Source organism: Gordionus sp. m RMFG-2023, chromosome 1 (genome assembly GCF_954871325.1).
Source record: "Gordionus sp. m RMFG-2023 chromosome 1, tfGorSpeb1-WG-v2, whole genome shotgun sequence".
NCBI classification, from domain to species: Eukaryota; Metazoa; Nematomorpha; class Gordioida; order Chordodea; family Parachordodidae; genus Gordionus; species Gordionus sp. m RMFG-2023.
Genome location: NC_088775.1, coordinates 10,576,549 through 10,603,215, shown reverse-complemented (window position 1 = coordinate 10,603,215; position 26,667 = coordinate 10,576,549). Strand labels below are relative to the sequence as shown.

The following is a 26,667-nucleotide window of genomic DNA, read 5'->3' as shown; positions in this document are numbered from 1 at the left end:
AAAAAAGATAGGTTATAATTATATATTATCATCCATTTCTAAATATATTATAATAATATTTGTAAATTAGAATATAAACGAAAAGAATAAAAATTTCCTATTTTCATTGGTAATATTATTATTATTATATTATGTATATTGTATAAAAAAAATTACTCCTCTACAAAATATTTTGTAAAACTTCTTTTTTGTATCAACAAATGTAATGGTAATTTTTCGAATTTTTATTTAAATCATCTGTATTTCGGTCATCAAATTATTATTTCCTGTCAAGATTTCCTTTTCGAGATTAAACTCGAAATTTGTGCCAGATTTACATCTAAAAAAATTATATATATATATTTATTATGAAAAGAAAATAATTATATTTTGATCGGTAACAAACCATAAATCTTTACCAAGTCACAATTTTAGAATTATGCATATATAAATTGATAAAAGTTAAATAAACATTTCAACATTAAATACAAATAAAAAATCATATATACTTATAGCAAAAATAATCGTCGTTATCCTTCAATTGCTTTTGTGATAGGCCAACACAAACCATGTGAAACCATTCGTCGCAACCCCCATCACATAGTACCCATGTTATATCGCCTTAGTTAAAAAAATATATATAAACTTTGATTGATGCACTAATTTATTTTATTAAGCAGTAAAATTAAACATTTTATATTTAAAAAAATATATTATTTTCCCGCCCTACTTTAACCAGAAAATGCCATTTAATTCCAGCTAAATATTCTCATATGATTGTTTAAATTACTATTTAAAAGGGGAAATGTTCAATTTGGAAACAGAAATATGATTCAAGGCAATTAATTAAATTTTTAATTTAAAAAGCCATTATGTTTATTATATTTGATCACAAACTTCCAACTGGTTCAAGACACGTTGGTAGGGAACATTTATTATTTTCATCTCCATCTTCTGTCCGGCCCCGTTTGGTTTTGCCATTTTTAAATCTTTCGCTGCCTAAATGGGTCAAAAATTTGAGAGGTTTCCGCCTGATCCTTATTTTCATCTTTTTACCATTGGCGGTGTTCCCATTATTAAAATTAGGACCTTTCTTTAAGGATGCTAGTTTGGTTTTTAAATTGCTTTTACCATTGGTGGCGCTACTGAGTTTACGCTTTTGTAACTTTTGAAGTTTCGAAAAATGCTGATCGTTCTTTTGATGACCATTTAATGGCGGGAGTGAGGATTCGCGTTTAGAAGAATTAGATAACAATTCTAAATAAATAAGATTTAAATTATATATGGGTTAAAAAAAAAATCATCTCTCAATAAAATGATATTTTCTTGTTATAAAAGCCGTCTCTGACATGTATTTCAATTTCCGTTTAAAACCTTCAAATGATAAAAAATTTCACATATTCTTAAACATTTATAGATTCTCTAGTCGGAATAAACCACCGCCAAAGTTTTTAAGTAAAGATCCAATTTTATATAGATATTTAGAAAAAAGTTAAGTAGCTGATTCAATTTAATGCAGTTATTAGTTTTTTTTAACCCAATTATGGCTACAATTAATAGGATTTTATGTTATAAATAATATTATTCCAAGAGTAAAAATTATTGGCTTATGTAAATCTCAGAAGTAAAATCTTTTTTAAAAGCTTATATACAAAAAATATTGAAGGGCATTTAAACGCAGCATAAAAAAATAAAGGCATAATTATATTTATTTATACTTTTTTTCTTGCCCCTTTTGTCGTTGCTTGCACCTAAATTATGTTGGATTCCTAATTCCATTAGTGTATTAGGGAACGCCACGTCGTTATGGTCGTCAACATCGTTATCATTTAAAGCTTCCTCTTTGATGGAATCGTTAAGACTGGTCGATTTCGCGTGGGATGAGTTTGACGAATTTTCTTCCGTTCTAATCATCTTTATTTAAATATATAAAAGAAATCATAAATAAGTGCCTAGGGATGGGAGAGCAGAGATTATTTATTTTAAAAAAAAAAATGTAATCACTCATAAGTCTGTAGCTATCTGACTAAATAAGACGAAATTTGTGCAAAATAATTTTCGGGCCGAGTTGGTCCAGAATTTTTTAAAGTCTTTAAAAATTTATTATTTTGTTTTCATAATAAAAAAAAATATGGACCAGGGCTAGGCTGTCTGTTTAAAATATTTTTCGGGTTGACAAGGGCTTAAAAAACGAACCTGGCTGGGCTGAAAACCCTAAAATTCGTCGTAGGCTGCTTTTGACTGTGTTGATTTCTACTATCTATATACAAACCAGAAATCTGCAGGAAATATAGTAAGCCAGCCTTAAAACTGGCCAAAAAATGGCATAATTAATTTTAAAAAGCTGATTAAAGTTTAAAAATCTTAATTCAAACTAAGATGATTAATGGAGCGTATAATATTCATTTAACTGCATATAATTTTCAATTATCCTTTTGAAACAATTTGTAAAATTATTTAAATTTTTTTTAAGAAAAACTGTTAGCTTAAAATAAAATTCCATTTAGGCCCAGTTGTACTTTTGCTTATAAGCATATTATATAATGTATTAAATCAAACAGAAATTGAATATTGTGAAAAACCTTATATTTTGTGGACAACGCTTTAGCTTTTATATTGGTGTTAGAGCTAGGAATGGGAGATTTAAATTTGGCGCTAATATTGTGCTTTTGCTTTCGTTTGTTTTGATGGCTTAAGTTAGAATTGCACAGGTATGTATAGACCTAAAAAAAAATTGTTTGATGCATTAATATATTGCAACTAACCAATTGGAATAAAATTAAGATTTGGGGTCAGTTCCTATGTTGTAGTGGCAAAAGTGGTAAAGACATAAAGTTAAAACAAAATTATTTTCGGTCCCATATAAAAAAATAACCTGAATTTTTTGGCATTAAAATCAGAATGAACGCAAGATTCGATTTAAATTTGTTATATAAAGTTTTTGCTAATATAACAAAAAAATATATAAAGATACTATACTAACCGAAGCTACATCACCGATGTCCTTTTCACCTTTCGTCTCATTCCGTTCAAAGAAGGATAGAATATCGTTAATGGGCTCGCCGAATTTGGCTTCCTTGTAAATTTCCCACAAATATTGAGTCTCGTGAAGAGTCAATTCTATCAAATCTCCTTCCATCATAAGATTTTCGAGCTCAGTCATGGAATCCCTATTTAAACCATTGTAGCCGAAGAAAACCTTAGCCAGGGGTGCGGGTGGTTGTTTAGGGGCTATTGCAAAATATTAAAATTATTATGAGTGATTAAAAACCCATGGGATACACTTATTAAAATGGATCCCTCTAGGGAAATAAAGGACCCTGGAATATTTTCCTTTTAAAAATTAAAAATACGCCAGTTGATAGCTTGGGGAAATTGTATATGTAATATTCGAAAAATGATAATGTTATATTCACTATAAAATCTTAACAAGCTTAATTTCTTGTTTTTTTAAATTAAATTTGAACCTTCTGGCACAACTTTAGTCTGGGTAAATTTGAGGGTTTGAAGATTTAAGTTAGCCTCTGTATTCAAAGTATCGGAAACTGATTGATGGTTTTGATTGACATTCGTATTTGTAAGGCTATTCGGAACTATGCTAACGTTATTAACAGTTGAGAAGGAATTCTCAATTTTATTAGCCACGAGGTTACTAAACTTTTTAATACTAAGAGTGGCAAGAGATGGCGCGTTGGAATTGTTCATGCCAGAGGTGCCGGTCGTGGTGGCATTTGGTTGAGATATTTTGCTAGTATTGCTATTACTGTTAATATTAAGATTGCCACTATAGGCGCTATTGTTAATGTTTATAACTGTACCACCCGTGTTGGAACCCCGAAAGTTTTGAAGATTGATGGGTATGCCACGAAACGAAGATGGTTTGGTGTTAGGGTTGATTTGCAGTTGTGATTGATGAGGTTGCACAAATGAAAATTTTTGTTGGGGCCTGGTCGTCATTTGCAAAGAGTTGGAGGCATTGGGCGATATAGAATTGGGAGGTAAGAAAGAGTTGAATGATGACCTAGGAGCATTTGCGGGACGAGGGTGATGTGAAGATAACTTGGTAGCAGTTCGTTTTTCTTTGCAGGTCAAAAGGAATGAAGCTAATTCTTCGTTTGCAAGAAACTAAGGGAATAATATTTAGTTTTAAAAAAATTTAAATGGCTTTGAAGATTGTATTTAGGTTTTAAAAAAACATAAAATGCGAGTTAAATATGGATCTTAGTCTTTTTGTATGGTAATTTTACTTATTTTAAAATATCTTTTTAAGATTTAATTTTTTACTCTTAAAATTTTCAAAAAAACCCCAAAAAGTTATTGTACAATAATTTTACAATTATTCATATTTTTTAAGCCCAGGCTCATTTACTATTGACATATGGAGAGAAAAACATTAATTGTACCCCCCTAGATTTAATTATAATTTATTATTTTTTATTAAATTGTCACCTTCTGAACTTTCTCTTGCCACTTGACAGCCCGTTCTGTAAGGCATTGAAGAGCCGCACCCTCGAGGGTTTTAATCGGTAGCCGCTGCAATGAGAGGAGCAAGGAGAACGCCGTCTCTAACTTAGGTCTTCTAGATCTTATGCACGCTAGACAAATGTACTTAGAATCTAAATTTGGGTACGATTGATTGCTGATACCGATTGTCGAATCGAAATTGGGATCCTTTATTTCATTAACGTCCTCGTCAACTTGAGATTCGATTAGTATGCTCGGGAACGATGACCTATAGTGGAGCGTTCTTTTGCTAAAAATATTGCTAAAATCGTTTGGTTTATTTTTTAGGGCGAGAGTCGTCAGAGTTTGAATAAATTTGGGAGAGAGAACGCAGTTATCTGACGATGGCATAAGTGATTATAAAAATTATTATATATATTGGTAAGTGATCATATTTATATTTTAATAATGATGTTAACCTATACAATATATTGCATGTTACTTCATAAATTATCAATCCAGCCCTATAAAGGATCCTTTTAAAATCTTTTTTACACAAAAGTGAAGCTTTAAAAGGTAAAATGCTATATGCATAATTTAAAAAATGGTAGCTCACAATGAAACCATTCTCGACAGAGCTGACAACACAGCATGGGACGTTTAAACAATCCATTACATATGCAAAATTTCTCGTTCCCATTTTCTTCTTCGTCTTTATCAACGTCATCTTTATTATCATTATTGATATCTATTCCTAATTTTTGGGTTATTTGGTCGTCGACAGTAAACATTTGGTATTTTTCGCTATTTTTAGCGCGGGTTTCTTGAAGGGCATCTGTTTCCTTGCATTGGTAGGTATGATAAGTCCCTATCTAAAATGGGGTTGAATATAAGTTAAATAAGTGAAAACATTATGACAAATTATGATAGTATTTGTTTTCTATAAAATTATTTAAAAGTTATACTAAATTTTTGATGATTTCTTGTGTTGATAGCAAACTCTGTTGAGATGATTCAGATTCCATAATATCAAACACTCTTTCTCCAGAGGCAACGTTAGCTATCAATTTTATTTTAGATAAAAATTTGGTTATTTAAAATTGTATACATAATTATATGTATTCTTTTCAATATTAAAAAAATCATAGTTGCTATTGTATAATAAATTTATTTAGAGAACCCATTCTTTTATAAATAAAAATTATTTTATTTTCAGAAAAACAATATTACTTATATTATTATTTGGTGGTGTTTGTTGATTTGGTGATTTGCCTTTTCTCTTCCTGGATTTTATATCAGATGATTTAGTATTAGTGGACCCATTATTAAATATTTGCGGACATATTACCTTAAAAAATAATGATTTCATTGATAAATACAATACTATTATTGATATTTAATATAAAATGTAAGTGTCAACCATTAGAGGCCAGCAAGGACTGTTCAAAGCCCGAACTTTCAGATGAAGACTTTTTCTCGGAATCGGGTCGGGCGGTAAAGATGTCTGACCCGAAACCCGACAAATAAATATTTAAAATAAAATATCTTCAATAATCATTTTTTTCATAAAAATGGCCATCAGAATAACAGGTCATTTTTCATCTAACATACTACAATTATTAATTTACATAATGTCCATTTACCAAATTAATTATAATTATTTCCTCTGATTCCTCTGATTATAGTTATCATCTTTTTTCAACATCAATTAATCAAATTATTTTTATATAATCACAATAATTTTTATATAATCACAATAATTTTTAAAGTGCAAAAAAATCGATTGGAATAAAGCCAATTATTATAATTTTAATTTAGTTTTAAAAATTAATGGACAATTCAAATATAATATTTTACTTCTTCGAAAGTAAAGGTAGAATTCTTTTTCAAGAAACATTTTACGGCTCTTTCTCGCCAAGTTTGGGTGGAATTAGTCAAACTTTCGTATTGTACCATCTCGTTAAATGCTAGGGGGTAACTTTTGCCGACGTCCAACAAGCTGGAAAGGTGTGATATGGTAGTGATTTTTTCTCCTCGCTTTTTTTTAAATATGAAATTTAAAATAAATGTTTAAAATATTTTTTCTAAATTCCCCAATTTATATTTCCAAATTTATTGGACGCTTGCTTATCATAAGATAGAATTCTAAAACTCTAAATAATTCCTTCGATAAGCTATATATTTTTTTTACTCTTTCTCCCCGTCAAGTTTTTTTTGAATCAATTTAAAGTAATTGTTCTATGTAGTGAGTATAATTTTTCCTATGGATCAGTTTTATTAAAAATAAACCAATCCAATCTCTTCTTAGCCAATATCAGCGCCAATCTGCTGCTGATATATTGATGAGAATATATCCTTTATCTTACTAAATCTGAATCAAAAGTGGAGCTAGAACACTATACAAGCATGTTATAACACTTGTTTAAGTATCTTATTGATAGGTTACAGGCGCTTAACCAATGGGGGGGAGGGAGAAATTCTTCCCCCCCCATCGCAAATTTGACTGTTTTCATAAATATCATTTTAAGCTAATAAAAATTTTACCCTCCCCCCCCCTCCCCCCCCCCAATCAAAATTTTATAAATATTTGAATATCAATTTTCTAACATAAAACTTATTTTTTTATAAATAAATTTTATTAAAATTTCCTTTCCGTGTGAGCACATTAACATTATTCAAAAATATTAATAAAATAAGAAAAATTTTAAGTCAAAGAGATTGAAATCAAATGGTAATTTATTTTATTATTATATATAATTATTTTATTAAATTCAAAATTATTAGTAAGTTAGAATTAATAAGTATTTTTAATATTAATTATTAATAAATATCTATAATTTTTTAAATATTTTATTTTTACTTCGATTTTGTAGAACAGAAGAAATAGAAATACAAAAGTTAAATAAGGCTGAGCATGAAAAAAAGTAATGTGTCATCAGAAGCGATATCATTATTGAATTCAATTGATCACAGAGTTTATCATTGCTGCTAGTTGCATCAATAAATTATTTTCCTATAGTTCACTACTTTGTAGAAATTTACAAAAACCAAATTTAGATTTGGTTCAGGTTATTGATTTGGCGGAAAATATATGAATATTTTCATAATATTTATATAGACGTTGAATCGAAGGCTAAATTTTATGATATAACACTAATTAAACCTCGTCTAGCACCTGGGCAATTATTGAGATGTTAAAAAAATATTGGCTCAACTGAAGAATATTATAAAATATCCACTTTCATCCCATTCTTAGATACTTTTTTATCGCAAATAAAAGTACGGTTTTTAGATAAAAAACAAGTCTTTAGCAATCTTCAAATTTTAATACCCAAAGATCCATCTTCGTTTTCTAATGCCACTATTGGTAAAATTAAATATTTGTCAAAATTTTATTCCTATGATATTGATACTGAAATAAATTTAATCAATGAATTCGGATTGTGGTATAAATATTTACTACGTTTAGCTATTTTACCTGAGCATGCTATTGATGCGCTCAATCGGTGTAAAGAAACCTTGGCTCAAATTCCTAATATTTTGAAGTTGTTTTACATTCTACCATGTTTGCTTATTATAACATGTACGAATGAATAGACTTTCCAACTTAAGAAGGTTGAAAACATATTTATGAAGTACTACTTCCGAATCTCGGATAAATGGGTTAGCTCTGTTAAATATCCACAGAGATTTGGTTCCAAAGACAAACAAAATTCTTGATGAATTAACAACATTCCCACGAAAATTAAAAATCACATTATAATTATAGTATTTAATAAAAAAATTTGTATAATATTGTATTTGATAAGAAGTTTAAAAAAACTTGTTTTTTAAATTATTTTCTAGTCAATATTTTACAGTGTTGTTAAACGCCTTGTTTTTGAGCCGATTTTTAAAAACGGCTAACTCAGTTATTTATCCAGAAAAATATTATGCAAGCGTGGAAATTTTGCACATAGAAGGAGCAAAGGTCTAGACATATAGTATCGAAATTTCGAGACTTAATTAATATTTTAGTATCGAAATTTCGAGGCTTAGTTAATATTTTTCTGGCGAAAATAATGAGTTAGCCGTTTTTAAAAATCGGCTCAAAACGAGCCGTTTAACAACATTAATATTTAATACACACTACTATTAGTATTTTCAATAAAAAAATTATATTATACTTATATATTGTATGTTTAAGCTGAGGCTAGTTTTTAAAGCAAATGTTATAAAAAAAATGACATTAAACTTTATTTCAACTTTACATTTAAAAAACTTTATTAAATAAAATATCCTAACTAAAAATAATAAAAAATAGGCTTGTAATATCCATTAGTACGAATTAGTAAATAATAGTTACAAATAGAAATATAATAGTTACAAATATAAATATAATTATTATTAAATTATGCATAATTAAATGGAATAGCTAAAACATAAGACCCGGCCGAAGGCAGGGGAAAAGCTGGCCGAAAAAATTCCCCCCCCATAAGAAAATCTTGGATACGCCACTAATAGGTTATAATCAAACATTTTAAAAAATATATTGTATTATTAACTTAATTTGGTTAGAAGAAATAAATATATATAATATTAATTATTCAAAATTATTATACAAGAAATAAAAAATTTTAATAAAGAGGGGTAAAATTTGTTTATAAATACCATGATGGATCGAACTTCCTTGACAAAAATGATGGCTTTAGCAATTAATTCTTTGATTTCAAAAACGTTTGGCAAATGTATAGGAACGGGTCCAATTTCGACCATAAAATTCTCAAGTAGATTTAGAGAAGGCCTGGAAGAAAAAATAATTTGATAAAATACTCAGAACAATAACAAGTTAAACAAAAAAAATTAACTTAAAAAATGTTTAAAATAGTATGTTTAATGCAAATATTTTAAGTATCTGTTCTGTATAGATTAAATCGACAATATATTCAGTAAATAAATATTAAGTTTTAATCTTGATATATTAAATCTATCAATCATGCCGATCCCCCATTATTATTCTGATAAAAAGGTTTTAAAAAACGGGATGAGTTGATATTTAAGTGAATACTCCCAATCACAACCAATTAAACCTGAAAATCTCAGTTAAATGTAAAGTAGAGAAAAATATAGGAGCCTAGATTTAAGACTATGGTACTATTTCGGGTCAATATAAGAGTTGGGCCAACTTATATAATCTCTTCGGTTCAGAGAATCAAAAATTGATTTTCCCCGCCATATGGTATTCCACTGATACACTCGGGCAACTTTAGAAATTTTTAAGCATCCATGGGAAAAAAAAAATAATGAATTTAAATTTTAACTGAGTAGCAAGCAATTTGTGAGCTTTTTCCTCCCAGGCTTTGGCAGCCTGGGAAATTTCGTGCATCTCTTTCAGACATTTTTCCAGGGCTGGATTTTGTGGTTTGAGGGAACCTCTCTGCATAAGCTCACCAATATCTTCGATACTAACCTTTTCGGGTTCGGATAATTTGTCTCGAACTTCTATCAACCACAACCCTACATCGTAAGACTTTTTTTTTTAAATTAATATAAATTCACTGGTGCTTGCTAAAACATATATTTGAGTAGAAGGATAATTTGCATCCAGGGATGTGAACCCGGACCCGGACCCTGAACCCTCGTATTTTGGCTGAACCCGAACCATTTTAAGGGTTCAAGGGTTCAGGGTAAAAATTTTAACAAATAAATTTTTTTTTTTAAATAATGTAAAAATATTATTTTTAAAAAATAATATAAAATTTTTATAATTTTATTAATTTTTTTCGTGGAATCATTTATTTAATATTCGCGCTTTTCTTTTGATTTTCTTCCTGGACTTCATTTCATTTTATTTAGAGATTGATACCATAAATTATTTTCTAGTGTAAGTAATAATATTTTATTATGTAAATTTAATAATATGCTTTTTGCCTAAAAAAAGCATTCATATTCAAATGTCTGAGGAGAATTTGATGAATGCTTTAGTTGAGCTTGTTACAATAAATGGAAGACCTTTCAATATTATTGAGGATTCTGGTTTAAAAAAAATTATTGATCTTATTAGTAAGGCAATTGGAACAACAATTAAACGTTTTAAAATTAAGGACTTAGTGGTTGATGAATCGAAAAAAATACAAGCAAAAATTATACAAGAAACAAAAAACAAATTAATTTCATTAAAAATAGATTCCGCCCAAAGATTAGGGAGAAATATTTTAGGAATAAATATACAATATATTAAAGGAAATAATATAATCTTAAGAAATTTAGCAATGAAGGAGATTAAAGAAAGTTCAACTTCTGAAAATATAAAAAGAATGATAATAGAAACTTTAAATAAATTCCATATTCCTTTAAGAAACGTTTATACCATTACTACGGATAATGGTGCTAATCTAGTCAAATCTATTAAATTATTAAATGAATGTTCATTGGACGAAATGGATGATATAGATATAAATAATGATGATAATAATTTTAGTGAATTTGACATACCGGAGATAATAAAATATTTTTCCACGAAGATATACTGTATCAGATGTGCAGCCCACACACTACAATTAGCTATTAATGATTCCCTCAAAAATAATATCTTTAAAACTATAATTGACAAAGCAAGGGATGTTGCTAAATATTTAAGAACTCCTACAATTGTACGAATATTAAAATCCATGAAAAGGCAAATGGCAATATTAGATTGCACAACCCGTTGGTCCTCTATCTGTGATGCTAGAGCGATTAATAAGTTTAAAAGATTTCTGTGATGATTTTATTATAGGATCATGTGAAATCATTTTGTCAGAGGATGATTGGAATCAAATCAAAGACCTTACTAGGGTGTTGGTTCCTTTGAAAATTACTACATTACGATTGCAGTCAGAACAGTTGTGTTTATCCGATTTTTATGGCATATGGGTGAGATGTCGATTAGAATTAGAAAAATTTACAAGTTCCTTTTCATACGAAATATTAGAAAACATGAAAATACGAGAGCAACAATATTTGAAAAATAGTGTAGTGTATGCCTCAATATATTTAGATCCTCGATATCAAGTTCTATTAAGTATTGAGCAAAAGCAAATGGCAATAGACCATCTCGACGATTTATGGCATAACCATAACTCTATTATTAACAATATATTGGAGGCTTCAACATCTAATGGTTGTAGCGATAGTAATGATGATAGTAATATTGACGATCTCGAAATTTTATTATTAGATAGAGAAAAAAAAATAAAATTATCATCAGGATCAGATAGAAAGGTGAAAAAAATATCGATTGTATCTTTAATTGAAAAATTCTCAGAAGTTAAGAGAATTAATAGGGATAAAAATATTTTAACATTCTGGGAGGAAAATTCTCTAATATATCCTGAATTGTATACCTTGTCTAGATTTCGTCATGGCTGTGCCGGCGACACAGGTACAATAATTTATATATTATAAAGATAAATATCTATTTTAGGTCAGCGTAGAACGTGGATTTTCTTCTTTGAAATACATATTGTCTAATTTACGTGGAATCTCAAGGATGATATTTTAGAAGATATTATGATCGTTCGATTGAATAAAATATTTAAAATTTAAATTATTTCATTTTGAATTATAAATGTGTATATATATTGAAGTATAATAAAAATGAATGAAAAAAAAGTCTTATTTTGAGTCATTATTTTTATGTTCCCTGGACCTGGACCCGAACCCTGAACCCGGGTCCTTTAAAAATTTATTACAGGACCCGAACCCAGACCCGGACCCTTTTTTTTGTTGAAGGGTTCACATCCCTGTTTGCATCGAAATTATTTGGTGTTTTTAATCATAATAGTTTTGGAATTTATATGATGAAGAATAAGAAGAAGAAAAAGATTTAAAAGGGTCAACCACTCCATGACAACTCCATCTACTAAAATTCTATTCCAGTATATATTTTTTAAAATATAAAGTGTTAATTAATTTTATTCATTTATTATTATAAATATTGTGTGTGAAGTATGTGTAACAAAATTTTAAAGCTCATAAAATTTAGGCAAATAATTAAATATAATGTTGACTTGAAAAAGCAACCTTTGATGTGTGTTTTTAAAATTTTAAGTGCATGCATTTAGTTAGGTGAAAATTAAATTGTACTTAATAAATAAAATATTCAAAATAAAATATATTATTTACATCTTTCAATCGTTGTTTTTCGCTTATTTGAATGAGATTAAATAATTTAGAATCAATCAGATCTTTTAACTTCCGAACGTCGGGTATTTTGTCCGAGAGGGCATCATTGATCTTGGCTTTAAACTCTAAAGCACTTAATAACAACTCCTAGAAATAAGATAAAATGTTTTTAAAATTTTAAAAAAAGTCATTTTTACACTGTAGCGCGCGTTAGATTTTATCTTTTTAGGTGGACAAAAAGGCATTCTTAAAAAAACATTGGCCAAATAAAAAAAATTACTTTAGGTGGGATCTTATGTACATTAAGTACACTGCCTCTGCATACCAAAACTATATTTTAATATAAATTAATTTTGATTAAAAATAAAAACGGGAATTTTTTTTATTTACACTCATATTTGTTTCTTCTTTAATCGTACAAGCAAGAGATTTAATGTCGTCTACCAACTTTTGCAATTCTTCAACACTTATGCCTGTTTCGTGTGAAGGGTTATTTTTCTTAGGTTTCTAAAAAAATATCGATTTTCAATAATTTTATAAGAATTTGTAATAGATAAAACTTAATATTTGTAGCTTTGAAAAAAAAAAATTCTATCATGAGTTACATTATCAAAATTCTATTTATTGATAAGTAAATTAAAAACAGCATTCTCAGGGCTCAAACAATTAGCTAAAAATAATTTTGACCATATAATATTTTTCAATTTACCATAACAAAAATGAATATATATTTACCAAAGCATTCTGTTTCAGTATCTCCTTACATCGATCAGCAAATTTTTCGGCCTTATCTATTTCTCCAAGCAGGATATTGGTCAAATCGTTGGGAGGAAATTTCTTGTAAACGCTCTCCTTGTACAACCCCTTTAAATTTTCCAGGGTAATCTTGCTATCCTCCTCTACTATCTCTTCAATATCACTATCATGGGTGGTTATCGTGGGTTCGTATTTGCCCCCCTCCAAGGATTTTTTAACTTTGACAGACCAGGTTTGGAAATACTCAACGTGGGCTTTAAGACGGCTCATCATGGAAGGAAGCTCATCTAAGGTGTATCGATATCTAAGTTATAAATTTTATATAATATATTGTAAGATATTATAATTTCATTTATATAAAACTAAAATTATAGACAATCGCATCTTTCAAATATTTTTTTAAATTAAAAAAAATATTTAGGATTCTATGCAAAATTTTGAATAAAGTGTAAAAAATATAATTGAGCCTTATTGGCAATAATTTACTTAAGACAATAATCGGCGGATGTGCAAAGTTTGCAAAGGTTATCCGTGTGGTATAAGCAAACTATTTTAGCCGGCAAGCAATTGCAAGTTAGGGCCGAAAGAAAACAGGTAGTGTTGCAGTAATCGCATTTCCGCTCGTCATCTCCTAGCAGCTCGTAAATTTCACGTTCCGCCTTAGTCACCCCCTTTGTAGATTACAAAAACAAATGTATTTTTATGATAATGTGTGCATGTTTGGTCAGGGAATATTAAAAAATGGCTGCTCTTTAAAAAATGAATTCATTTTTAAAAAATTAACCTATTTTTTTAAAAAATTAACCTATTTTTTTAAAAAAGTATTCATCATTCAACATATATTTTCCAATTTTTTAAGCAAATAGCTTCATACTTTTTCATATAAAAATTTCCTGAGTCTCCTTTCCTCTTCAATCATAAAGGTCATATCCTCGAGAGTAGCAGAAGCTATAGATAGGTCTAAATGTTCTGGACAAGACGCCATTTTACATATCAACTCTTCATGCGAAAACACGCAGTATCGTTTGAGTTCCCTATAATGGCTTACGCATTTTCTACCCAAGGGTAGCTGATTTTTATAGTAAAATAATTTCGGAAAATTAGTAATAATTAAAATATAAATGTTTTTTTATTTATACTTACATAAATAATTTTATAAATCGCCTTGCTTACTTTTTAGAGTAACTAACTAATTAAATTATAAAAGTTTAATCTAAAGTTTTTTTAAAAAAAAAGGTATAAAATAAAATTTAACTAAATATGATTCCACTAAAAAAAATATTATCGCATAAGATTAAAAAATTAATAATGGCAAGAAATTTACCCAGTCAGAAGGGCAAAAATTCACAGCCTCCGCTAAATTGTAGCCTTGATTAAACCCAGCATGGTAGGCTCTGGGAAAGGTGACCATAAATTCGCCAGGATATTGATCGCATCGGCTTACCTTTATAAGTGTCCAATCATCATATATGTATGAGTCATTGTAAGATAGTGATTAAATGGCTCGATTTTAAAAAAGGCTAGCCCAATATTACACAAGCCTGATCATATTTTTCATAGATGGCAGAAAGGTTTGGACATATTAACAATATCTCAAGGCTTCCGTAATATTATTTTGGCTAAAATCCTCATTTAAAATTGGCTAAATCGATTGGTTTATAATGATATTGGTTAAAAGATAATTACACTTTGATAGTTTTTGTTTAAAAAATAGACCGTGATAGAAATCGAACTGTAACAAAAAAAATTCAGCTAATTATAAAATTATTACGGGCACTCCATTAGCCATGAGGATATTGGGGTTCATGAGTGTAACTAACTGGTGCAGCAAATCCTTTTGTGTCTCAAACAATTCCGGCACCTGGGCTTTCATTACGTTTTCCAACATTTCGGCATTGGCTCCAGGGACCCCGTACCATGTTTTAGGTTCACCCCTAGAATTATTTTTTGAATCAAGAAATAAGAATTAGTTATTTATAATCTTGTTTCTGTGAATTGATAATCATGAAATATTTAAATATTATTTCACGATTTTAATAGTGCATAACGTGGTATTCAGCAGACTACTTTATTTTCAGCATAAACCTCGACAATAAACTGATCTAATTAGCAGGATTTATGCAGTAAGTATAAGTTATTTTTATAAAATTGGTTGATTAAATGTTAATTTATGCGAGTAATCATAATTTATCATACCAATGTAAATAATTAATCGAATAGCTCCAATGGTCTTCTGTGTGCCAGCAAAAAGTGGAAAAACACATACCGACATACATCCAAGGTACCTTTAGATAATATCATGAATCAAATTGATATACAATTATAAATAAACATATTAAATATAAAATCAATTTTTTAAAGGTAGATAAATAAATAAAACTGAAAATTTGCAAACTTTCATCCCAGAAATATCCCCCGATATGTATTTTAAAATGGACTTGTTCAACACGGGTAAGTTATTCAAATTCCACGGCGAATTTATGTACTCCTGAAATTAAGATTACAAAAAAAATTTATTACATTTATGAATTATAATATATAATAAAAATAATTTTTTCGGATAGGTTTTTGTATTAAGCCCAATGGCACATATAACTTAACTTGACAGACATTAAAATATTTTGAAGAGTCGTTAAATACAAATCAGCAGGAGGCACGCCATTTTGGACTCCAGAATAAAAAATGGTTTTCATCATTTAAATGGGAAGCCAAAATCGCCTGTTGCCAGTAAATAATGAATTGGTGTTATTGATTAAACCACTGGAGTATGTTGTGGTTTGACTTATTAATTAAACAGCTGAATAATAGCCTGAGCCAAACAGCCTAAAAATTAAAAAAAATGAGAAAAAAATACGAAAATTAACTACTTATTAGCATAAGCAAAGCCTCTTTCTTTCGCTTTATTCTTTGTAAGCAATAATTTAATAAGATGTAACCAAGCCAGAGTTCAAAATCAAAACTATAAAAAAAATGAAATCTTTGTTTTTGAATAAAAGAAAATTTTTTATCAAATTTTACTTAAAAATGTCAAAATCTTTTTTTTTTAAAAAATCTTTTATAATAAATTTTTTGTAATTTTCATGCATAATAAAAAAAAACTTTCAAGATAAAATTAAATAGCGTTTTTTTTCCTCATAACACCGGAAAAAAATAATGAAATTATAGGAAAAAGGACGGTTGTATCTATAAATTATTTGCTTAACAAAAGGTATTACGGATAAATCGCCTATTATTGTAGAGTGGCTACGTCTTCGTAGACCATTTTAAAAAAATGCGCGTAAAAAAATGCGCGAATATTTGTGACATGTCATGCCTGTTTATAATGTTTAAAAATTTTGCGAAAATATTCTTGATTGTAGCGATGGCATAGCATCGGCTTTAAGGAGAAAATAAACAAAATTATGATTTAGTTTCAAATTTAAACACCTTTAAAAAACAACAAGAATCCGATATAAATAAAACTATGAGAGGAGTAAAAATTAAATTAAATTGATAATAAAATGTATTTTTTTTGTCACTTCATCATCGGGAAATTTTTCCTTATGTCCTTCTGTAGGAAAACCACTGCCATGTTCTATGCAATGCAAGTCGGCACCGTAACAAACGGTTATGTCTTCTACAATCGAAGAAACAAGGCGCCAGAATTCTTTTTCGACTACTGTTGTAGGAACCATCTTTTTTTGGTTACAAATACAAATATATATAAAAATTTCGAGTCTCAAAATCTTATAATCCATTATACGACAGTTGGTTAACTATATTGTAGCTCGTGAATCTATTTAGCCTCTCCATGATAAGGTGGGGTTTACCCCTAAACCCCCAAATATTTTTAAATTTGTTAATATAAAGATTTTTTTACAATGTTTCCACAATTGAAAATTTTTAAGAAATATTAAACGGTTTGGGAAACGGAAATTTATATTTAAACTCTCGTGTATTAAAAATATATATTATTGGTTAAGAAATTAAATTTTTTTTGATATAATATAAAATAAAAATTTTTTATGATTTATAGATAAAAAAATGGTAAGCGGGAAATAATTCCCCGGGAAAAAAATCCCCAATAATAATTCTCCGGAATTAATTTTCTCAAAATTATTAAATATATTATTTAAGGATTTTTATTCCCTGGATATATTTATAGGGAATTTTTTCTCCTATTTTATTAATTTTGTCATTTTTAATATCTTAAAAAACGGGAATTTTTTTCCGTGGAATTATTTTCCTAGATTTTTAGAGAGGTTGAGAAAATTTTATCTATATTAACCAATCCAATTTCAAGTAAACTTCGTTGGTGGGGTGGGGTGGGGGGATGAATGTCAATAATAATATTTTGAGTGAAATAATATATTCGTATGCCCAAACATTTAAATCGATTTCACTTAACTCATGTGTTCATTTAAAACATTATACGAATAACATATATTCCCGAAAGTTAGTTCACGAAAATTCGTTACTAATTTTAATTTATTGGGCACTTACCCTTTATAACATTAATACGGAATTCGTATATTAAATTAATAACTAATTAGATGACCTTGTATTAATGGCAAACAGTGAGGGAGAATTGAGGGATAAAGTTAGTAAATGGAAAATGACTATGGAAGCAAAGGGCCTGAAAATGAATGCATCAAAAACAAAGGTGATGATTGGTGGGGAAAATCTAAAGATAGAAGAATCAGGTAAGTGGCCTTGTGGTGTATGTGGGAAAGGAGTTGCTAGAAATTCTATCCAATGCACCAGATGCCAGATGGGTACATAAAAGATGTAGTGGGAAAAAAGGCAGTTTGATGTTAGAAAGAATGACCTTTATTTGTAAAACATGCATGAAAGGGATACATAATAATGATAACCTAAAAAATGGTGGTCTGGATATTGGCAATGGGTTAACCCTAGAAAAAGTGGATAAGTTTTGTTATTTAGGTGATATGCTAAACGCAGATGGTGGTGTAGATTCTGCTGTTGTTGCAAGGATCAGACAAGCTTGGAAGAAGTTCAGAGAGATGTCATCTATTCTTACAAATAAAAAAGTTTCTCTGAAGTTAAAGGGGAAAGTTTACGTAAGCTGCGTGAGGAGTTGTTTAGTTTATGGCGGTGAAACATGGGCAATGAAAGCAATTCACGAAGCCAAATTAGAAAGAACAGAGATGAGGATGGTTAGATGGATGTGTGGGGTATCTCTGAGAGAGAGAAAAACTAGCAAGGAATTGCGAGCAAGATTAGGTATAGAAATGATTGGTATGGTAATGCGACGAAATAGACTAAGATGGTTTGGGCATGTGGAACGTATGACAAGAGATGACTGGGTAAAGAGATGCACAATGATGGAAGTAGGAGGATCAAGACCTAGAGGAAGACCCAAGATGACGTGGACAAATGTGATAGCGGCGGATATGAGAAGCTTGAATCTTACAAGTATTGATGCTCAGGACCGTCAAAAATGGAAAAGAAAAATCAGAGGGAAAACTGGCCTACCCGGGTAAACCTGGAAATCGCCATAAAACGGAGAAGAAGAAGTTGATATAGAACGAGATATTCCTATAATAAATAAATCGTAATATTTAGATATAGATATAATATATAAAAAGATTTGATTACCAAAGAGAAGTAATAATAAATTGAATAAAAGAAGAAAAGGTAAATGATAAAATAAATAAGATGTTAATATAAAGGGAAAAATAGAGAATTTAAAAAAAAAATAACGATCTTCCTTTTTTGAATGGCCATTTTCCTTTTTTGATTGGAACTTTTGTTTTTTCGTTCCTATTTATATTTTTCATCTTTGACCTCCTAAGGCCCATGTATGCTTTTCCTTTTATGTCTTTTTATTTTTCCTTTATTTTATCGGACCTTTTCCCAAATCTTTGGAATTTTCTGTTTTTTAATCGGACTTTTTCCTTTCTGATCATTTTTCCTTTTTTTTGCGTGGAAAACACTCTAATATTGAGTCAAAAGTAATATTTTATCCACTAAATTAAGACCGGATATTTATAAAATTAGTACATCCATTAAATAAATGTATAGAACTCGGTTTCCCGGTCCGATAGATCCTGAATTGTTTAAATTTGGATTCGACCATGTTCAAGCCTTTATTTTAAAGATCGATAAAATTTTTATTTATTGTTTTTTTTGCAATAAAAAACATCCCAAAAAAATTATTTGCCTCCATAGCTGATAATCTGGATCACCCCATCGTAAAGACAAATATGACCTATTTTACAAAAAAAAAATTGGATCAGTTACACAAAAAGTTTTAAATTTTTTTCCCTGATAAGATTCATTACCGAGCTTAAATAATGCGTTTTAAGGTCTTTTGATAAATGCCATTACTAATCTTACCACTAGTGTCATTATTTTTCCCTTTTCTGCTAAGGATTTAATATTTTGTTGACTGAGTATTATAGTACTTGCTTTATGCGCATTTTTCAAATTATGATAATGGAGCAATTTTGCACTGAGAAATTAGATTAACATTAAAAATTCCATTTAACTAAAAAAAAAGAAATATAAATAAGGAATATTCGGCAAACAATTAAAAGATTTTTATGGTAAAAAAGATCGAATGAACAGAGAAATTATAAATCGATATAAAAATAAACAAAATTTGTTACATGAAAAGGCATATTAAAATAAGTTGCTTTGAATTCATCTGCCATTTCCCCAAAGGAATGTAAAGTATATTCTTTGCAGGATTGCTCAAAGCCAAAGGGGGCAACCAAGCTTTTGCATTCCTATTTTTTTTAAAAAAATAAACATTTATAAGAATAAATTTGTAAATATAATATTTTTTTAGGAATGGCTCAAGCTAAGTGTGAACTTGAATTTGAATGTCAACAAAGATTCAATACTTTTTTTAATAAAATATACAATATAAAAAAACGGTTATAAAAAAGAAAGTGGGAGAGCCAGGCCTCAGACAAAAAATTATTAAATTTCCAGTATTTTCAAAATAAACTCACATTGGCTATGCAGAGGGGGCATCTCCAATCCCCTTTAGGAACTTCTTTGAGGGGAGGCATCAAGCAAAACGTGTGAAAATTCAAATCACAATTTTCACATAATAACAGGAACTCTTCATCATCCCCATTTCCGCATGTTTGGCACATCACGCTTTCAATCTGATTTCCCACAAATTAAATATTGTGTTTTTAAAAATTAACACTTAATACTAGATAATCATTTCTAAATTTATGGCATTCAAAATTCAATTGTGACCCATGCCTAACCATTTTTTTAAGATAAAATTTCCAAACCTGAACTAGTAGTGAATCTGGAAGAAATTTTTGTCAGGTCCAGAACACTGATTTTAATAACATTTAGAAAACTAATGGTTCTTATTTCTATAATAATTAAACTTTATCATTATTAAATGTTTGATAAAAAGGAGAATTGAATACATTTATGAAAAAACTAAACTAAAATAGGTGAAAAATTTTACATTTAATAAAGCTGGTTTATTGATTTTGACACTATAATTATTTATTGATTTGGGTAATTTGTTTGTAGAAGATATATCAGCAAATATATTATTATTTGTCAGCGAATTTAGCTCCTTCTTTATCTCGGATGCTTTGAAAGTTTCAATAATTTGTACTTCATCCATGTTTCCACTTTGAATAGCAATTGTGTCATCATCACAACATATCTCATTCTCATCTTTAATTTCTATATAATAATAGTGCTATCAAATGTTGCAATACCTTTATGATAATTTGGAACACCGGGTAACTTTGGCCCAGCACCAAAAAATTGCAACTTCTTTAATTCATTATTGGCAGTAAAATCAACAGATTTATTCTAATGTGTTATGTTTGGATTATATATTATAATCAATATATTATATTAGTTTTTTTACATCCATATTAATATTTCTTTTTGTCCTTCGTGTATATCCCTCTTTAATCTCTGGTTTCAATGATTGCCTGTAGGGTATAGCATGAGGTGTATAATTTTTGTCCTTATCATATTCTTCAAAGTCTTCAATTTCTTCCTTATTCTGTAAATGTAAAAAGGGTTGATTTAAAATAAAGAGTAAGGCATTACGATAATTTAAGATTATCATATGGAATATAATATTTAGTCGAATATTAAAAATATATATAAATAGTGGCATTAAATTATGTTCCATCCATGCTTACCTTAATAATGTCTAGGCTCTCTCCAGATTTAAACAGGTCAAATGGTAACAAAATCTTTTCATAGTGCTGTCTCAGTATACCACCCACGCTTTTGTTGTAAGGTGAATATCCCATGCAAACTGCTACCTTGGTCCATTTTCGGTCCCTAATTACAATATTATAACCGCCTTCGTTTTTAACGGCCTGAAACGATTTTTTTTAATCGAAAAAAAAGGAAATTAATATTTTTTTTTAATTAATGTGTGTTTAAAAATGAGAAATTTAAAAAATATTTTACTTTGTATAAGGAGTACAGATCTAAAGCTTTTCTGTCTACCTGGGGTATTCTCAATTTAAAACCCTGCATAAAAAAAATTTTCGTAAAAATTTGTTTTTTTTTTCTTAAATTATCAAATAATATTTTGCCATTAACGAATTTAGGATCTAATTTTAAAAAAATATATTATTCCTAATTTCAATCGATACAATTTTCATTTCCGTCTTATGGAATTGAGTTCGATTTTTAAAACCGGTTTTTTCCAATACAAAATGGCGCACGAAAATGCATAAATTTGTTTATTTAATTCGGTTATAATCAATGTTTCGTATAAAAATAAAGCACTAGGCTATAATGTGGAACTATATAATTTTGATTATGAATTCTTAATGTTTTTAACAATAGACTTCGTGAATACAAAATCAAAAAACCGGTTTTCTGAATTTGATAATTTATCTTAATTTTTTGTTTGAAATAGCTAAATTAGAATTAATTTAAATACAAAAGGGATATATTCAATCATTTTTGGCAAAATTTTATATTGGTTATTCAATTTTGGTTAATTACCTGTAAATCCCAAAATCTAGCAATTTGATCAAGAAAATTTAATTTTATTCGTGTCGTTGCCTATGTTGTAAATAGATAGTCAAATTTTTTATTAATATCATGTAATATTACTTCTAATTCATTCAATCTTTGCAACCTTGGAGTAAAGCGCACTTTGTCTATATCAACAGCAAAAGGAGGTTGCCAATTCTAAAAACATATGGTAATTTAGATATTATAATAAGGTAAAAATGCATTATAAATCATTTAAAATACTTACCGGGGGTGGCTTAATTTTACAAATCCCAAATTTTTCGCCAATAGGCTTTATTTTTGCTATGTAGAGCAGAGGATCTTTAAATTCTTCTTCATTCGGTTCAAATATTGGACAAGGTCTAGGAGGAATAAATTCATTACAACCTTCTATATTCATGAAGAAAGCCAATCTATCTTTCAAATATCCTTTCTTAGAAAATGTAATTTGTTTGATGTAATATTAAAAGGAGCAGTCACGTGATCATAATTTTTATTTATTTATTTATTATTTCCTAACAACGAAAATAATGAATTCAAAACATCAAAAAATTCACTGTGACGAATTGAGAAATTAATAGAATTCAAGTAATGATTTTATAATTCCCAATATTTTATCATTTTATTTTATAAGCACTTAGACCAACAAGTACATTTTTAAAAGATTTTTATTATATATTTTACCTATAATGAATATACTATGGAATATGTGCCACCTCAACTTTGTTTATTTATTTTCTATCTTTAATATTTTGTAAGCTTTATATATATTAAACAATATTAAAATTTATAACTCAATAAAAAGAAATATATATGATTATTATGTTAATTACATATATTAGACATTAATAAATTTTTAAAATATTTGTAACGTCTTTATTTTATATTCCTTTATGAGCTAATGGCCTATATTTGTCTCAAATGATATTTAAAAGGGTAAATTTCTAAAATTTGTTGCAAAATTGATTTTTTTTTTCCCTCAGTTCCTAAAATGATTTCTTAAATTCGAAATATTTATTATTCTCTATTTTAATATTATGTGTTAAATTTTTAATTATCCAGCAATAGCTTTGATAAATTAATGATGCTTATCAATTTTTATATTATGTAACCTAGGCTTAACATATGATCAGTAAAAACTAAAAAATGATATTTTAAACATTTATCCTCCTCACCTTTTTATTTGTAAAGAAGAATATTATATCAGTATAATCTAAAGACAGTGCTATGTCATTTTGATTTTAATTAAAAATAGGTTTGTGAGATGGTCTTGTGCCATGTAGTATCTTAAGTAAGCATTAAATAGTTTGAGATTTGAAGAGCTGGTTATAATGGCTATTTCAAATATTTGGTTTTAAAATATAAGGCCTGGCCCAAATATTATTTTTTAAAAACAATATTCAGGCCTGTTCCAGGTATATTTAAAAAATTAAAATATGACATAGTCCATGTAACCAGGCCTGCAGGTCTCTGATATTTACACTAATAGACTAAATTAAGCCCTGCCAAACATATATGTTTTTAGGAGTATTCTAACTACTCCAATTACAGTGGCATCAACTGTGGCTATAAAATCAAAAATAAATATAATATATTCTTAAATAGTTGCGCCTCAAATTTTTTTTTAAATAAGCCAGGCCAGGCCTGAAAATATAAAACTTGGGCCAGCTAAAAAAAATCCAAGCCTCTGAATGCAATATTTTTAAAGAACTTTTTATGTTTGTTTACACGATTAAAATTTTTATTTCAATCATTAGTATATTAATATTAGAGATCTGCAAAGTTAGGCCCGAACGGGCTTTGAACTGGGCTCGGGCCTAATTCTATTTAAAATAATCGGGTTTGGGCCATGCCGGGTCTAATATTTTTAAAAAAAATTTGGGCAGGGTCAGGTCGGACTTTGGAAATTTTTTTAAATATATCTAAATTTATCAATTTAATATTGAATTTTTTATGTAAATAATAAAATTTGATTTTATTTATTGAAACTAAACAACATATAATATATGTCTTTTATTTTGAGTAATTATAAAGATTAATTTCTATATTTAAATAAATTTGAACCTGGCTGGGTCGGTAAATTTTTTTTAAAAATATTTAGGGTTCGGGCCGGGCTGGCAAAACTTTTAAAAAATTTTGTGTTCAAGCCGGGCTTGAAAAATTAGGCCCGATGCAGATCACTAATTAATATTGCTTTCTAACAAATCTTGATCTGTTAATAAAATATATTATTTATTACATTATTCGTTTAGTTTTGTTTAAAGAGCATACCAATGCAGGGATATAGAATAAATATAACCTAAATAATATTTAATGCTGTTTCTGTTTAATCTAGGCTAAACAGTTTTTAAACTAGGACACTGGCATTGTTATTTTTTGTTTTTTTTTCCTTTTACTTTTTAGTCAAATAGATGTTTAGTAATAAGTAACCAGGACATGGCTTAACTTCTGAAAAAAAATTTTGATTGAATTAAACATTAAAAATTTAATAATATTAATGTGCTCATTATTGACTATCCATTAGAGCATGGCTGAAACAGTTTGGATCCAAATATTTTAAAAGGACTGATGGTAGGTTTAATTTAGGGGGGATTTTTAATATTTTGTTGATAATATGTTTTCATAGTAGTTTATAATTTAATTATTAAACTTACTATAATATAAATAGATTGCTAAATATCGACCAACATATACATAGTCATTATTTTTCAAATAAAGCTTATTTGTGTATAATTTCCTGCAATGTAATTTAAAAGAGTTTGACAATCTATTAATTAACTAACTAATATTTGTGCTAAACAATATACTGTAATATTGCATTCATAAATGAATGTTTTTTTAAATTAAATTCATGTTCTAGAAAATAACTATTACATTCACGATTTTTTGATAGTTGTATGGAGTATTGATAATATAAGTTATTCTTTTTAAAAATATATGAAGGGTAACCATTATAATTAAGGAAAATATTTTAGGAAGGGATAGGTATGTTTGGGGTGGTTGTTTCCAATAAATATACTATCATATAGACGCTTTGATATTGATTAATTCTTGCATTTCAGATGTGGCATAATTATCCATTTTTAAGAATTAATAAATTCAGCTAGAGCACTTGAATCATATTTACTTCCTATTCCCATGTTTCAAACTAGAGCCTGTGAAATAAAATGTTATATGACAGGTTCTAACGACTCAGTTTTTTCTTAGTGTCTGAAATATATATTAAGTGAAACATCTTAATTAAATAACTCAATTTTGATGAGGGTAATTCAAAGTACCAGCCCATAAAGTTTTTATATTAAATAATGGTGTAAGCATTTTTTTTTATCTTAAAGAAAATCTAATCATAAATATTCAAAAAGTGCCTCCTAATTAATAAAATATAGTTATAATTTTTATAAATCTTTTATATTTTTATCATATAATAAACTAATGCAATTTTACCTTATAAAATTAATTTATTTCAACTATATCTTTAATCTGGGTGACAAATTTGACCATTTTTTCCTTTAACTATTTCAGATGTTATGATTAATATCTTTAAAAATATTACAATTTGCATTCAAGAAACAAAGTTTGGCAGCCTCTAAAATCTTCAAACTTTAGACGCTCAGGCCGGTTGCCTTGCTTGCCCATACTGACACACGGGCCTGTATATTTACCCTTTAAATATTCCATTTTTTATCTCATTTTTTGTTTTTAAACTTATAAACAGTAAATTGAAAACAATAAGTCACAAAATAAAAATTTGTTTCATAGATGTTTTAAGAGTAGAAGACATACTTATGGTAATTTGGAGTAATCTCGCTATTTTTTATCTTCCTAATAAACAACTGATATCACCACAGATATGCAGGCACTCCCATGCGACAATAACAATACCCCCTTCATTTTAATGACAATCTCATCACACCCCCTCCTTTCGAAAGGAAATCACTAAAAATCCACTAGTTCTCATTTGCTACCGTGGGCCTGTAAAATTAGCTGGCTTATTTTTAAGTTTAATCATTTACCCTAAGAAAGAAAGAAAGGGTTATGCTCTGTAAATGGCAGTTTAGTTACTTTTTTTAAGAAAAATGAAAAAGTTTCATTGAGAATAAAGTAAGTATTCTGTGGTTTACCAGGGGTCTTATATTGAATAGGAGACTACCACAATTTAAGAAATATATACCACATTGATCAAATTTCCATAAAATGTACCGTAATTTTACATTTCCACAAATATATCACTTCTCGAATTTTTATTCAAAAATAAATATTGATAGAAATAAAAACATAAACAAGAAAATGTCTAATATATGTTACTATAGAAAATATGACTCATTATTTTTTAGATTAGTAAGTTCGGTATAACTGTTTATAAATTTTATT

At 28.3% G+C, this 26,667-nt stretch overlaps 1 protein-coding gene across 1 annotated transcript; it reads right to left on the bottom strand.

Moving 5' to 3' along the window:
- On the bottom strand, positions 1 to 22,752 carry LOC135922474 (lysine-specific demethylase 5C-like). Its single transcript, XM_065456839.1, has 34 exons — positions 22,544 to 22,752; positions 22,396 to 22,473; positions 22,285 to 22,344; positions 21,739 to 21,801; positions 21,462 to 21,644; positions 21,179 to 21,319; positions 21,024 to 21,120; positions 20,762 to 20,979; positions 20,283 to 20,441; positions 19,935 to 20,054; positions 16,842 to 16,997; positions 15,719 to 15,811; positions 15,520 to 15,608; positions 15,095 to 15,257; positions 14,648 to 14,767; positions 14,198 to 14,392; positions 13,810 to 13,994; positions 13,303 to 13,627; positions 12,958 to 13,074; positions 12,568 to 12,714; positions 9,723 to 9,931; positions 9,073 to 9,205; positions 6,280 to 6,459; positions 5,653 to 5,770; positions 5,388 to 5,482; positions 5,039 to 5,294; positions 4,429 to 4,820; positions 3,447 to 4,104; positions 2,963 to 3,210; positions 2,562 to 2,702; positions 1,698 to 1,893; positions 877 to 1,236; positions 489 to 600; positions 1 to 319 (listed from the first exon to the last, which is right to left on the bottom strand). The coding sequence occupies exons 1-34, from the start codon at positions 22,694 to 22,696 to the stop codon at positions 229 to 231; spliced, it is 6,051 nt and encodes a 2,016-aa protein (XP_065312911.1). The 5' UTR covers positions 22,697 to 22,752; the 3' UTR covers positions 1 to 228.
- Positions 22,753 to 26,667: the final 3,915 nt, after the last annotated feature.